The sequence below is a fragment of the Ischnura elegans genome, chromosome 10 (assembly GCF_921293095.1).
Source record: "Ischnura elegans chromosome 10, ioIscEleg1.1, whole genome shotgun sequence".
Classification (NCBI taxonomy): domain Eukaryota; kingdom Metazoa; phylum Arthropoda; class Insecta; order Odonata; family Coenagrionidae; genus Ischnura; species Ischnura elegans.
In genome coordinates, this window is record NC_060255.1 from 94431193 (window position 1) to 94445961 (window position 14769).

Below are 14769 nucleotides of genomic sequence, written 5' to 3' on the forward strand. Positions count from 1 at the left end.
ATTATCAGGTGATGGGCTTCAGTGTGGTCATGGTTGCCGTGTACATAGCCGTGGTGGGTATGCTGTCAGTTGGTGCCCAAGTGGTGCTAGGTTTCCTCATGCGATCCCTCGGGTCCAAGCACACCATTCTGCTCGGACTCCTGTTTGAGATGCTGCAGTTGACGTGGTATGGATTCGGATCACAAACATGGTGAGCACATTGGTTCTTGTGAATAACTTTCATTGTTTTTTTTTCTGTCTGGATCAAGTAATTTAACATTGGAATAGTGCCATTTGCATGCATATGGGTGGTGATTTATAATAATAATAATTGTTATTATATTTATTGTTCTTCTGGTGGTGTGATATAGGAATCGTCATTTACATAAAATAAAAACGTTGTTAGTATAAGTGAACCAGGGTTCCCATTCAACCGTGAAAACCTTAAAACCGAGAATAAGCCGCGAATTTCGTCTACCGTGAAAAAACCTGGAAATAGCCGTGAAAATTCGTCGTAAAACCTTAAAAACCTCTCAAACTTGATGGCAGATCTACGATTGGTGGATCTAAAGAAAAATCGATTTGTCGGTCATATTTCAAGGTCAGTCACTCGCAGACACTGTCCAGGCATTTATCTGCACACGTATATTCGAAGCGCAATTATTAGTATGAGTGCCATGACGACACATTGACTTTTAGCCTGTGATTGGAAGACCGATAACCAAAGTGATCATTAACCCCGGTGAGAAATCAGACACCTCTTCACTTCCCTGTCACCCTCCATTTCCCCGCTCACAACATTTAGCCAGCCCTAAATTTTGCTAACGATAGGCGACGTCATAAGAGCACTTTAATTTCTGCGTTTGCATTCCCGGCGTTTATCGCGTTTGCTATATTTTTAGTTGACATGCGGCCAGTGATTTTTATGTGATCAATGTTTCTTCCTAAAATGGCTTATCAATAAACTGTGAATTTGACGCAATTTAGACCGTGAAAACCTGGAAAAAACCGTGAATTTTATAACTTAGTTGGAGTGGGAACCCTGTAAACTCATTTAATGTACAGTAATGTTATGAAAACAGATAAACAGTGGGTACATTAGACCTGTCAGGAATATCATAGAATCAGTACTAAGACAATCATTTAATCATCATTCTTATATATGCTATAATGCAATTTAGTATGTAACATTTTACATAATCTATTTTTGTAAATGGATAGGGACGTAAAGTAAAACACGATTGTGTTGAATTTCAGGAGACCATTGTTCTATTTTGTTATAAATGGGATTTCGTTGTATTCATAATGCATGATTATATATATATATACATGTAGGATTGTTGACTAATATTCTGTAAATCCTCTTTGTTTAAGTGAAAGTTACATAACAATTAACGATTGTCCCACGGAATGTATTAATATTGTGCTTGTACCTTAATACTACTTCATGTATAATAATGTATAAACTAATCTCCTCCAAAAACAAACTACCTATTTCTAGGTTTTTAATGAAGACAAGCCCTCTCCATTAAACGCTTGTAAAGGGACAGATTTTAAGATCAAGAGTACAACTAGGTAATGGCTACATGTGACAGCAACTGATGAAATGATAAAGAACGTTTAAGTACACCCATGTCTCATATAGCGCAAGGGATGCGTTCCTTGGGGTCTTTGCGCTATACGAATTTGCGTTATACGAGAGCGTTCTAACATAGGGAAGATAGGGATGCGTTCCTGGTAGCATAGGTCTTGGGTATTGAATTTCCTCTAAAACATCTATTTTCCCATAAAAAGCCTTAGAAAACATTATTTCTATAAATATTTATTGTTTAAAACATCTTTAAAGATAGTACTCACGCATTCAAAGACTTTTATTCACGTTAAAAAAAATTCTTACGTGCTTTCGAAATTCCATCCTGTCGTGCGGGTGGGCTAACATCTGCTATCTCAGGGGATCGTAATGCGTTGCCGGCAGTTGTCGATTTTTCAAACTAGTCTAAAAACAACTATTGTGTCACCCAGGCCCTTTTGTCGCTCATCGAAATGACAGGAAAATGCTACTTTAAATGCAATTTCATAGCTAGCGGAGTTTATGAATGATAAATCATTTTAATTTGAACTCCTCCGAGTCATTAGCAGCTACGTGAAACCGTCTTTAAATGCCTTGAAACCTGACCCAGGTTTTCCTTCCCTAAAAATGAATGAACGAGAATGCATTCTTTTCCAAAAGAATATCATCTCGTCAACACTAAAAACTAGTTGAGGGGGAAAGGAGCCACTTTCAATAACAGCTTGGAGTTCGTCAGAAAATGTTGTGGTGGCTGCGCTATCAACACTTGCAGATTCACCTGATATCGCCGCATTGAAAATACCTGCTTGCCGTTTAAATTCTGTAACCAACCGGAGCTTTCACTAAATGTCTCGGAGCGATTACCACTCTCGTCTTTTTGTACTGATTCACCATGAACTTTCCGTATGTGTAGACCGCTTGGTTGAAGTTGGTGCGGCTGAGGTCACTGATATTTTAGCTTCGTCTTTATTCAGGATAAGGCATCGTGAGTTTAAACTTCCGCGCAATATCGCTTTGACGCTCTCCATTTTCAAAGCAATTGACCTCTCTCAAGTCCTCTTCTAGGTTTATGGTTTTTCTTGATAAATTCTTGATTTTTCTACACACATTCCTATTTTTTTCCATATTCTCTTGGTTTTTACTCTGTATGGGTCTATCTAAATCACCTTCTTCTGCTGAACTGTATTCCTGAGACGCAGAAGGCCTATGACTGCGGGGAGGGAGCGAAGCCATTGTGTTTGAGACTCTATAGCGGACCCTTTTCTGTGTTGATGCTATTCATGCGCAACTCGGCCATCGCTCCATTTCTCCCCCGTGAATACCAATGACCTTGAAGGCTTTAGCGTAGACCCTCTACCTGGAAGTCAATCGCCCGGTAACCTACGACGGCAAAAATACGTCTCAAACCGTATTGCTGAAAAAAAAAACTCATTTCCACTAGCCCCACGCTTAATTAACGATCTAAATTATTTATTATCATTCTGATATAAAGGGATTAAAGGATACGAGATAAATCTTCGGTAGGCCGGCTATCTGGACCCAATGACGAGTAATACTTTTGGCAATTGCACAGCAATGAATTTCAATTAATATATAAACAAAAAAGAAGATTTGAGGCAAGAAACAATATTAATATGCGTAAATTGATAGAAATTTCGTGTGTACTTAGCGCAAGTTCACGTTTTATCATGAGAGCGTTTAAGATTTTTGATTATGCTACACTGCGTTGCAATGTTTCCCCGAGGAACGAATTTGCGCTATATCGAAATTGCGCTAATCGAAATTGCGCTATACGAGACATGGGTGTAGTTAAGATGGCCATAAATTTCTTTATAATAAAGGAATTAATTCCCCAAGGGACCAAAGAATAATTTGAAATGGTGGGATTTTCATATTATCCGTAATCGTTCCATGTTGGCGATCGTAGGGAAGTCCAATGTACGGGGAACTCACCTCGTTATCGGCAGAATTTCAGTACATGCATGATCATTATAAGCGATTGAGCTGAATTTTTTTTACCAGCATACAACGTTTGATATACAGCAAACTCTTGATTATCCTTGCTATTTGCTTATTTCCATTCTAAGTTTAATGAAAAATCTAAATGCATAAATGTGATAACTAAAAGATCAAATGGCCAGACTTAAAGGCATAAAGTGTAGTGATTTCCTCAATGAAACACCCATTTCCATTACAAATAAAATGGAATCTCTTAACCTGTCAGTTTGACTGTTGTTGGCTTATTTATGGTGGTACAACTCCATTACCATGTGAAAAAAATCGAATCATATTTTAACAGAATACATACGATAAGAAATAAATTATAGTCAATATGATTTAGTAAGCAGAGATTATCCATCAAAATGTTGGGTCTGGTACTACTAGTGCGAATAAGTTGGTCTTCCCTAGATCACAGTTGGCATAGTGGTCAAGGGAGGCAAATTTATTCTCATATTAAGTATAATTTTGCCAGTAATTCTTTCATCCATCCTCTTTGTTTACCTTTCTCGGCGTGGTCTAAAAAGCCTGCTGTATAATCTCCCTCTATCTCTAAATGTGATATTCAAATTAAGTACCTAGCCAAATATATTCCCAAAGTTGGGTGGATGGAGAAATAATGCTTCCGTTATTGTTTTTGTGGGTAAATGTTGTTTTTTATTTTTTTTTAAATGAATAAATAAGCTCTGAAATATTGTGAAATCTCACCCAAACATATAAAATTAATTCCTGAAAGTCTAAAATGGTGCAATGAACACTTGGAAATAGAAATGGGGAATAATTTCTCCATCCAAGTGTTTGGATATGTATGTAGCTGTATCTCACGATTGTAGTGTTCACACATGGATTAGTTGTCATTTCATAAAGAGACACTTCTGTCAGTGGAAATTTATTAAAACTAGTGAAAGGTACTGGTAAGTGAGTAGTGAGTTGAATGGCTTTACAGTTAATTAAGTAGGTTTACTTTATAGCTGTAAGATTTTCTTCATATACATTATTAAGTTATAAACTGTATATTTAGATAAAAGAAGTTTTTCATTTTAGTTTCTTTTTTTTTAAATTTTATTGTACTCTTATGCTGTCACTCCAATTTCTGTTTTCACTCCCAGAAAGCTTAAGCAAACATTTTTGCATGGGATTAAACATGGAGCCAATTTATCGACACTGAGTATCCAAGAGTTAAGGAGAATCTATTGTTATTCTCCATAAGACTCCTGATGTGTTGCTGCCAAATCATAGAAATGGCAAATTGCTCCATCTATTGATTTCTTTCAATGCATAAACACAGGCGATATTAGTGGAGGAAATATCGTTTCCATTAAATAAATGATAAAATCAATGAAAAAAGTGATGCATTTATCAAGGATGATAAGTGTTTTGCTGCTACTAGTGTGCTATTATCATGCTAAAAAGGAGGGGGTGTAATTGAAAAGTCAGGAAAGGTACCCATTTTCGGAATCTTGTCTTGCTTCTTGCCAATCTATTTGATACAGTTGAGAATCTGTCTGGACTGGGGTAATTCTGGATTTTCCCAGATTTTTGGTGCTGTGACACCAGTATAATGAGGAGGCAATGTTAATTGTTCAAAAACTTATAACAAAATGAGATGATGTTTAAATAAAATTTTTCATTAGCAAATAATTTATGATGAATGAAGAAATTGTTTGTAAATTTGCAAATTGCCATATTTGTCAATTAGGTAGACAAATCCGTGGCCATATTTCCAATAATTGGACTGTGCATTGATGATTGAGTTAATCAGTCTATCAGTGAGGACATGTTTCTTTATGTAAGAGAAGTAGGCAGCTGAAATGAGTATGATTTTCACTATCCCTGGTATATTGTTCATTACGGCAGATTGGCAGGTAGTAATTTCTCCTGTAATATATTTTGTTGTTGTATTCCTAGGATGATGTGGGCTGCTGGAGTATTGGCATCGGTTTCAAGCATCACGTACCCTGCTATAAGCGCATTTGTCTCCATGCATTCAGATGTTGATAAGCAAGGTGTGTATGACTGCTAAGTTAGCTCTCAGTGTAGAATATTAATTGATGAATCTTGCTCATGAGATTTCTACCCTGATCATGGGATGATTGTGTGTTAATTTTCTTGCTTTTGTGATACTTTAATTTGAATTTTATCGCTGCTGCTATTATATTATACATTAATTTATGTTACAATAAAGTTGCAGCTTTGAATCTTACTGAGCATAGAATGACCGTATTTATCTGAATATAGTCCCCCCCTTTTTTTCCAAAAATGCCCTTGGGAAAAGTATAGAGGGGACTATATTCAAGCAAATTTTTAAAATTGTTTCCCTAAACTGAGGCCTCACAATTAGAGGGGGGGGGGGGGATATTATTCAGATGGGGACTATATTCAGAGAAATACGGAGACTATATTCATTGTCGGAAGTTGAACAAGGGGTAAAAATTTCATTATTCTGTATAAGTGAATAAAATAATAATGGTAATGTTTACAACTGGTTTTGATGCACTGTATATACCATTTTAGTCTCTCACACTGTAAAAAGCTATTACTACGCACTCGAATGAACTGTGGATTTGGATGTACTGTGGGTCTCACCATGTCTCCCAAAGTCATACCATAATGATTTTGATTGATACTTTTTGGTGACTTTTTGGCCAAATTTGTCGAATCAACTGCTGCACTAAAGGGAAATATCAGATTACTTTAGGTGCCCCTATCAAAATGGATGGTGGATGTTACCCTGAATGACAAAATAGCATTTTCAAATTGTATTATGCAATTAAAATTGTGGAATAAATTAGCTGTGGAGGTTAAGAGGTTAATCCTTTGTTGTCCAAGAGCATACCTGCAATAACATGGGTTGCCCATGATGGGGATGTAAACTTTGTCCCCCAAGACCTAGGTTACAACTGGATTTTACTGTTAGTACATGAGATCTTTTAAGTTCTACTGAAAAATTATTCAGGACACTACATGACGTCACATCATATTATTTTCATGTGTCTCTTGAAAGAGACTTATAATTGATGTGAAAGCACCAAAATGTATCAAGTAGTGCAATAAATACAGGTTTTCAGTGGAACTTGCATGATCTCTTTTATGATGGAACGATTCTGCCTCATCACACCGAAAACAACCAGTTTTATTTCCACGTCTGTCTTGGTAACACTTTTAAACTCTGTCATTTTGGAGTCTGAAAACTATGATGAAATAATAGTGTCGAATATTGAAACGGGTTGTCTCATTAGGAGGATTAAAAACTCAAACTTTTTATTCACCTGTGGCTGATGGAATAGTTCTACTTCATCAACCTATGTATCACCAATATTTTTTCACATTCTCTCCTCACATTTTTGTAAACTAAAATTGCTTGCCTTTTCTTTTTCCTTTGTTAAAAAGTGACTACCTTAGAAAGCCTCCATTTTATTCATGTTGGTATCAGGTTATATGATGACAGAAAAACATTTTAATGGTCCCCCAATTTTATTATTAACCAGCCCAAGTTCAAGGTCTTGGAAGATGGCATTGTTAGTGATATAAATCTGTAGACCATACAAATGTCTCCCGCATTCCAGCAGGGGTCTTCGACCTGAAGACACCTGCTGGAATGCAGGAGAAACTTTTCTCCAACACAACCACGACGTGGTAAAAACCCGGAAAATGTTGCCTACATACAAATGTTTCTCTGTCATTGTGTTACCTGTTTCGTGATTCCACAAAAGTAGCACAATAAATACAGGTTTTCGGTGGAACTTGCATGATATCTTTTATGATGGAACGATTCTGCCTCATCACACCAAAAACAACCAGTTTTATTTCCACGCCTGTCTCGTCAACACTTTTAAACTCATTTTGGAGTCTGAAAACTATGATGAAATAATAGTGTGGATCGAAATGGGTTTTCTCATTAGGTGGATTAAAAACAATACCGCCATCTATTCTTTGAAATTCATGTCAGCTCATGATCATGTTTCAGGTCTGGTTCAGGGGATGGTGACTGGCATGCGAGGTCTGTGCAATGGATTGGGTCCTGCCATGTTTGGGCTCATCTTCTACCTCTTCCACGTCGACCTCAACGACGAGGCAGTGGGCCTGCCGCCAGCGCCCTCTCCCCACTTGCACCACCCACAGGTGGTGGTGCCCCCCCCACCCAGACCCCCTCCCCACTTTCACCACTCGCCACGATGGGAAATGGCAGGGGTCAATGGGTCGGCCATTGGAATTGCCTCTGGCATTGGCAGGTCTGATCTTGTCCCACAGGTAATACTGCACGTAAGTTCTATGCAGTTTTCATTTAAGGGTATTTCATAGTGTGTAATTCATAGTTATGTTGAGAACAGTAGGGTGGTTTCCTATTATTTATTTAATGCCTAAATCAAAAGATTATTACTCCTGGAGTACTCATTTCATTATTTTAGATTTTTAAATGACGATATGTATTTTTCACGATTAATTGGAAAGTGAAAATTTTCAAGCGTGCAAAAATGCGACGGCTATGTAGGAATGCTGGGAAAAGTCTGTGTGACGTAGTTATGGTTCCAGCTGTCACCGTGTGAGGTGACCTTGGGGCGAGCCTTTGAGTGCTGATATTACGCAGGCCGTTATCAGGTAGCAGAGTACCGTGTTACCAGGTAGTGCTAGGCTTAAATAAGGATTAATAATGCCCTATCAAAGGAGGGAAGCTTTCCGACCTTAGGCAATTCAATAAGTGTTTATTAAGAGATGTTTCCCTGAGCTCTGTGCCTCATGCATGTATTGGTAATCTCAGATGATGTAAAACTCCTATCTACTAGTATAGAAACTAGGTCCCTGTGGCGTCACATGGAGTGGTATCGCATGGGTGCCAATCTGGCCTTTTTCAAAAGAGGTTAAAATTGACCATTGCCATTCGTCTAAACTGGGATTTCTAAAACCAAATCATTTGTTTATTATAAATACACTAATGGTGGGTAAGGAATCGCAATCAATGCCTTTCGTTTTCTTTGATGAAGGAAACTACCCTATTATGTTGTATTCTTATGGAAGAGGTTGTCTTCTGATTATTATTTAAAAAAATGAGATTGCATGTTATGATAATGCTGTTGTTTTTTCCTTTTTTGAGAATTTAAGCTGATACTTTATGGAATATCTAGGCAGTTTAATGAACCTCATTTAACCCCCTTAGTGCTAACCTTCTTCCTGGGGTACTGGTGAGAAATGTGGGGAGGGTATTTTCATAAAATGTGGCAACCAGGAAAAAAAACAATGCAAAGCTAGTTTATTACATATCCATAAGAGTTTTTTTATTATTGAGGTTAAACTGGTTAATATTGACAAAATGTTTTTACGTTTACTGAAATAAAATATCTCAATGTAATGAGTAATATCAAATTAAATAATGGACCATGTGAAAGCTGATATATCGGCCTTCCACACTTTTCTCCCAAGCGGCAAAAGCCGATATATCAGCCCGCCGCACTAAAAGGGTTAATTGGTGTAACTTGCGTGTGTGATAAGTTTCTTCAACTCAAGGTGTTGCTCTCATTATTGAATGAATTGTAAACTATTCCTATGAATAGTTAAGGTTATCCCTTGCGAATTATTCTGGCCTAGAATTCTTATGTTCTGACTGTACAGCATCCTAGAAAACAAGGCAATTCCCCTGGAAAACCATGGAATGGCAGAGAATTTTTTAATCGCTACATCCTGGAAACCTTGAAAGGGAAGAGGCCATAATTTTTCTATTTTTAATCCCATGCCTACCCTTCGAGTAATTTGGAGTAAAGAATGGCTGGCCTTTTCCTTCTCAAAAATACATTAATGTTGTTCTTCACGGTCATAGAACCCATGAAAAAGTCGTAAGGAAAGCTTAAGTTCCTTAATTTAAAATGAGACTTTCACATGGGAATTCCCTTAACTATTGGAACTCTTCTGACATGCTCCCATTTGCTCTGGTGACAAATAGAGAAAAGATGTTCTAGTAGAGAAGTGGATGGTGGATCACTGTGTCTGAGATTTTAGTGGCTTATTTAGAACTTAGTATGTTATCGTGGATTTTGTGATTAGGACATATTTTTGAACTATCTATGCTTTCTTTTCAGATGGTGCCTGGTCCTCCCTTTGTATTTGGTGCTTTTTTGGTCATATGTGCCCTGCTGGTTGCTGTCTTCATCCCAGATAATAGTTCCTCCATTGGAGCTGGGCTCGGAAGACCAAGCTCGACACGTAGGCACTCTGGTATGTTATCTCTTACTCTTCTCCTATTTAACTTCTGTGTGGAGTTGTTTTGATATGGATTATGATCTTGTCATCCTTCATTTTCCATAAATTACTGTATTTCTACAAGTTTAATCTCCCATCTTTAGTATAGAATCCCCCACCCTGATATTTGAGGCTAATCTTTGAAGCTTTGCACTTGCTGTGCTCATGGTGTGCACAGAGTAAATTTTATAATTTGATCGGCAAAAATCATAGCTAGTGTTCATGACTCGCAGAATTCATTAATGCGATTAAACAAATTCAGGGGTTTTCCCGTGTATACAACAATATTTCTCTTATCACATAATTTTCATCAAATATGAACACATAATGTTCTTACTTTCATGCCAGAATTCTGTTAATAAGAGCGCTAAAATTTTGTTTAAAAATTGCTTAAGTAGGGAACACAACTGAAAGTTCAAAGTATAAAAATTTTTTTGAATAAAAATCATTAAAATCACTTGGTTTCTTTCATTCCAAAGCATGAAAAATTGGAATAAAAAATTTTTCTTTGCGAAAATCATTGATGATTCAACCAGGTCTGCTTGGAATCTTGGTATGAAGAGGATCATATTTGAGTTGGAGGGTGGGGCAAAACATCCTCTGACAGTTGCTACCTCGGTGGTCACTTCCCTTCTTCTGCCTTTGCCCTAGCTGACATTTGTTTGTTTGAGTTGGGAAATTCACGTCAGCTATAGCCAACTTTAGGTCTTTTGTGTTTGAAAATTTGGCTATATATGGCTTGAATGTCATTTATAGCTGGCATTTGGTGCGAAAGGGTTGAAATCTGTAATTGTTCAGGGACATAAGAATGCCTATGCCTATCTGTTAATCAAAATAACTCTTTATTTTACTGTTTCTATTGCACATAGAAACATGCTGAGTTTCTTAGATGATGATATCTGTGTCGCCTTGAAAAATATCTGCTTTCTTAGCTCAAGCAATCGAAGCCGAGCTTGTAGCCCCTTGTGTCTCTTGGGGCTCCCAGCCTGATTTGTTTGAAAGCTGCATAATGCTCGTGGCTATCTGTTACTAGTTTTGGATGTATTTCTAAGCTTTCCTTAGTATTTTATTGAGTTCATGGATGAAGTCTTTCTGTGCCAGAATGTGTATGCTCGTTGCATATTTAGTGTGTGGCCTGACGAGTTTTAACCCTTTCCTGCCGGCACCTACAATAGGAAAACGTTATCTGAGCTGAAGAATATTTTAAACCTCTCCATATGCAGCGCATTTCTAGGGTGGAGTTACCGTGGTATTTTTGTCCCTCAGATATGGGACCCATCTCAATGGTGCCCGTCCCTTGCCTTGACCACTGGACTAGACCCTCTAACCCTATCATTGGTCGATTGCGTTGAAAAATCCAAGACAGCTATACCGAACTTCAGGTCTCATGAGTATGAAAATGTCCGTCAGCTCCACCCTAAGTTGCACCTCTCTTTTTCATCCAGAAACCTTCTCATGATATCCTTGTTGAATCATAGCATCATTAGAGGTCTGCCACATTTATTTCTTACTCATGTTCCCCTGGCTAGGTGAAGTTATCATGACTCTAAGATGTGTGGAAATATTTGTGTAGAGAATTGGTACTCAAATTTTGTTGATGACTGATGTATTCTTTCTTCCATGTATTTCAGGACTTTCAGTGGAAGTTCATTACGAATTGGATCACAAGAAGCACGACATAGGGCCACATTCTCCATTGGTGGAGGATTCAGCAGTCCTATAAAGTTTGAAAGTGGTTAACGTGCCCTCTTCAGTGAAAAGTTAAAGGATTCACTTAAAAAAGTTGGCAGTTGCTCCAACTGACCCCAAATGGTTTTAGCATGTTGCACAAGATTCAGATTGCACCTGCTGTTGGTAGGATTTTGTGTGTGGCATCCTTCGGTCCTTGGCAGGATACCCATTTGTGTGGCAGTTGCCCCAATCTTTAATATAATGATTACCATCCATTTTTTGCTGTGAGCAGGTTGCCGCAGCCTTTTTACAAGGCGTGGCGGCGCTATGTAGCCATCTAGTTGTGTCAACTACTTCTGCTCCTCGTCGAATGGTGAATTGCAGTCTGTCGTGACTGGCTATGTTGTGGTGTTTTGGGGGCTGTCCCTGATCATTGTGATTCCATTCCATTTATGGCATTTGGTCTGTGCAAATGCATTATTATTACATTGGCATTTGTAATACCAAAAAGGTATTTTTGTGAATTACTCGTGGCTGGAGTGGAGTTGCCCTTTTGCCATCTGTGTATTGTCTCCAGCCAAGCACGCAATGATCTTTGTGTTTTCAGTCTGCTTTCTATTGATGGGAATGCCCTCTTATCACTGAATTATTCTTTGCATTTTGTCGGAAGCTGAAAGTGTGTGGAGTCTTGGAAGACGTGAGTACAAGGCAGATAGTTATAAGATTTCAGATGACCCTGTATTTATTTTATCACTGTTGTTTTAACAGTCATAAAGATCTTTAAAAATAAGAAGTATTTTTGTTGTAATTTTCTTCTAGTGAGCTTTTTGAAAGTGCTGTAATCTTTCCATTAACATAATGGCTGCTCCAGCTGAAGTGTTAGTCGACAATCAAATTCTAATTTATTGAGAAGAGCAGTGAACAAACGTAGCGTGTGTAATTATTTGGAAGTGTGCTTGCGTATGAGTGTGATTCGACACCCATCTGCACTCAATAGGTTGCATTGGCTTTCTTTCCCCTCCTCCTCTCCTTAATTTCTTCTGCGACGAGAAGAGAAAGATGGTCCCTACCCCACCTGAGTTGCATATCATGGAAAAAAAGAGGGGTGTTAGTATCCCGTTGCAGATGTCTTAGACGACCCATTTATTCACTGAACTTTGAGTTTCTTGTCACTAAACAAACTTGTAGTTCTTCAGGTGTCAAAAGAGCAGTATTAGTGGCCAATTGTGTCCAAAGTAGGTCTCTCTTTGTGAATTTGCAATTGTTGATCGCTCGATAGACCGTAATGTTTAAAAATAAAATTGGCCAGTCCCCTTGTCCCACCAAGTGAAAGTGACAGGTGAAAGAGGAAAAAAACTTGGATTTTTACCACCGCAAGTGTTTTTATTTCTTAATTTGTATGACATGGTGAATGTGTAAATAATTGTGTTATAATTGAGTCAAAGTGTATGGAAACTAATGTGCACGCACGAAAAGTTAAGAATGTTACACTATTTGAATGTTATTTAATGTGCGTTTACCAGATGCAAGCTCTAAAAATACAGCCAAATTAATCCTGTTGAGTAATTCCCTTTCTCTTTGCGTTTTTGGTACAGAGTTCATTTTGAGTTAACATGGCTTATCGTGTGGTGAAATTACTGATGATACCTGACTGTGGGATGATCATACTGGGCCTTGGAAGTTTAAAATTCAGTCTCGTTGAGAGACATTCAATAGGTTGAACTTGGCTGATGTGATTGTAGATGTCCTGTTGCCAAATGTTAACCACAGATGCTTTAAATTTTGTAAATACAGTAAGTAGTATATTTTTCAAGGATATGTATAAAAATGTACAATTGGAAGGAGCTGATGGAAAACTCAAGGATGATAAAGAGTATGGAATTATCAATTTTAGCCAAGTGATATCAAAGGTTCATTTAGCAATTAATTGTTATTTGGTGACATCAATGACACACACATGGCATAGTCCTATTTGTTTTTGCTGGGGCAGTGCTCATGCGTATGTAATGTTTGCACCAGTAATTAATTTTCAATAAAAAGAATAGATTTCCATATAACATTTGATGTTAATTTTATCTGCATGTTTGTCTTGAAAATAATGCTTTCTCCCAATCCTGATTGTAGTCATTAGGTGTTTTTTAGAAGATGAAGTAGCATGTGAATAGAAACTTAATTACCCACATTTAGGGACTGGACATTGGACATTGATTGGTGAACTCGGTAAGCTTATAAAAGACTGTTAGTACACTGCATATTCTCTTGTTTTTGATGCATTCTCTTCTGCTTAAGATAGTATCGGAAATAAATTGTGAATTATATTTGAGAATGCACTAGTCTTAAGAGGTGATATTCATTTTTAAAGGCCAAATTATGTTGAATAGTTTACTTGCTTTTATATGCATTGTGCAGGTAATACAGTATGCAGAAATGTTAGGCCCCTTTTATCTTCTGACTACTACTTATCTCATATTTCTTCAGTGTTGTTCATTTCATTTCTATTATTATAATTGTTTTTCTATTTCTGCCTTTCTTTTTAAATATTGTTTCACCCAGAGTTCACTGTGCAAAAGCTAGGTAGATGTCATACAGGTGTGTATGTTATTGTCACTTACTGCTGTGATAATTGCATACACACGTGCATGCATACTACTGAGCTTGGCATGGTCATACTGGTCCTATTGCCCATTTGTAAGTGCAGCAGAGTCCATGTTCAGAAAGTAAGTATACTGAGACCATATCAGGCTCAGCTTTTATTTTTTTCAGGGTTGCCGCAACGGAATGGGAGAGGTGAATCTGAGTGGTGGAAACTTCCTCGCATCATTTGAATTAGTCCTTCATTATGCAGCGTCCGACCTCTGTGACATACGAGAGAGAAGTTCTCTCATTATTAGGCATCCAGTCAACTTCATCATGTGTATGTGATGTAGTTTGTAGATATAAATATCCCTGCGGGTATGGGGATCAAGAATACTACCGCAGTATCCCTGCTTGTCGTAAGAGGCGACTTAAAGGGTCGGGGAGAAATCCCTAGGTCTACGTCGGTAATTCAGCTACGCAAGTTAGCAAGCTAACATTGGCCATGTGCTATATTTTATAAAACTGATGACTGGGATAGCAATGATATGTGATGATTGAGAATAGGTCAGCAATGAATGCTATGATAAATACATAATTGTAGATATAAAAATCCCTCTTCCCAAACAAGGAACAAACTGTATAGCGTGAAACCTGACGTTTCAAGGTGGGCCTCATCTGTCAGGGGTACACGGAGAGAGGAGGTTGTCATAACAAGACTGAGGATAGGACACTGCACCATGACT

At 37.7% G+C, this 14769-nt stretch overlaps 1 protein-coding gene across 3 annotated transcripts in view; it reads left to right on the top strand.

The window, feature by feature from the left end:
* LOC124167340 (hippocampus abundant transcript 1 protein) overlaps positions 1-13506 on the top strand; it is a 37260-nt gene extending 23754 nt beyond the window's left edge. For 2 of the 3 annotated variants that reach the window (XM_046545335.1, XM_046545336.1), the window contains exons 8-12: positions 9-190; positions 5456-5553; positions 7515-7810; positions 9619-9754; positions 11410-13506. In XM_046545335.1, the coding sequence (XP_046401291.1) occupies positions 9-190; positions 5456-5553; positions 7515-7810; positions 9619-9754; positions 11410-11501 (804 nt within the window). In that variant the 3' untranslated portion in view covers positions 11502-13506. The remainder of the gene's footprint in view (positions 1-8; positions 191-5455; positions 5554-7514; positions 7811-9618; positions 9755-11409) is intronic. The other variant, XM_046545337.1, reaches the window with a different exon arrangement.
* The last annotated feature ends 1263 nt before the right edge of the window (positions 13507-14769 follow it).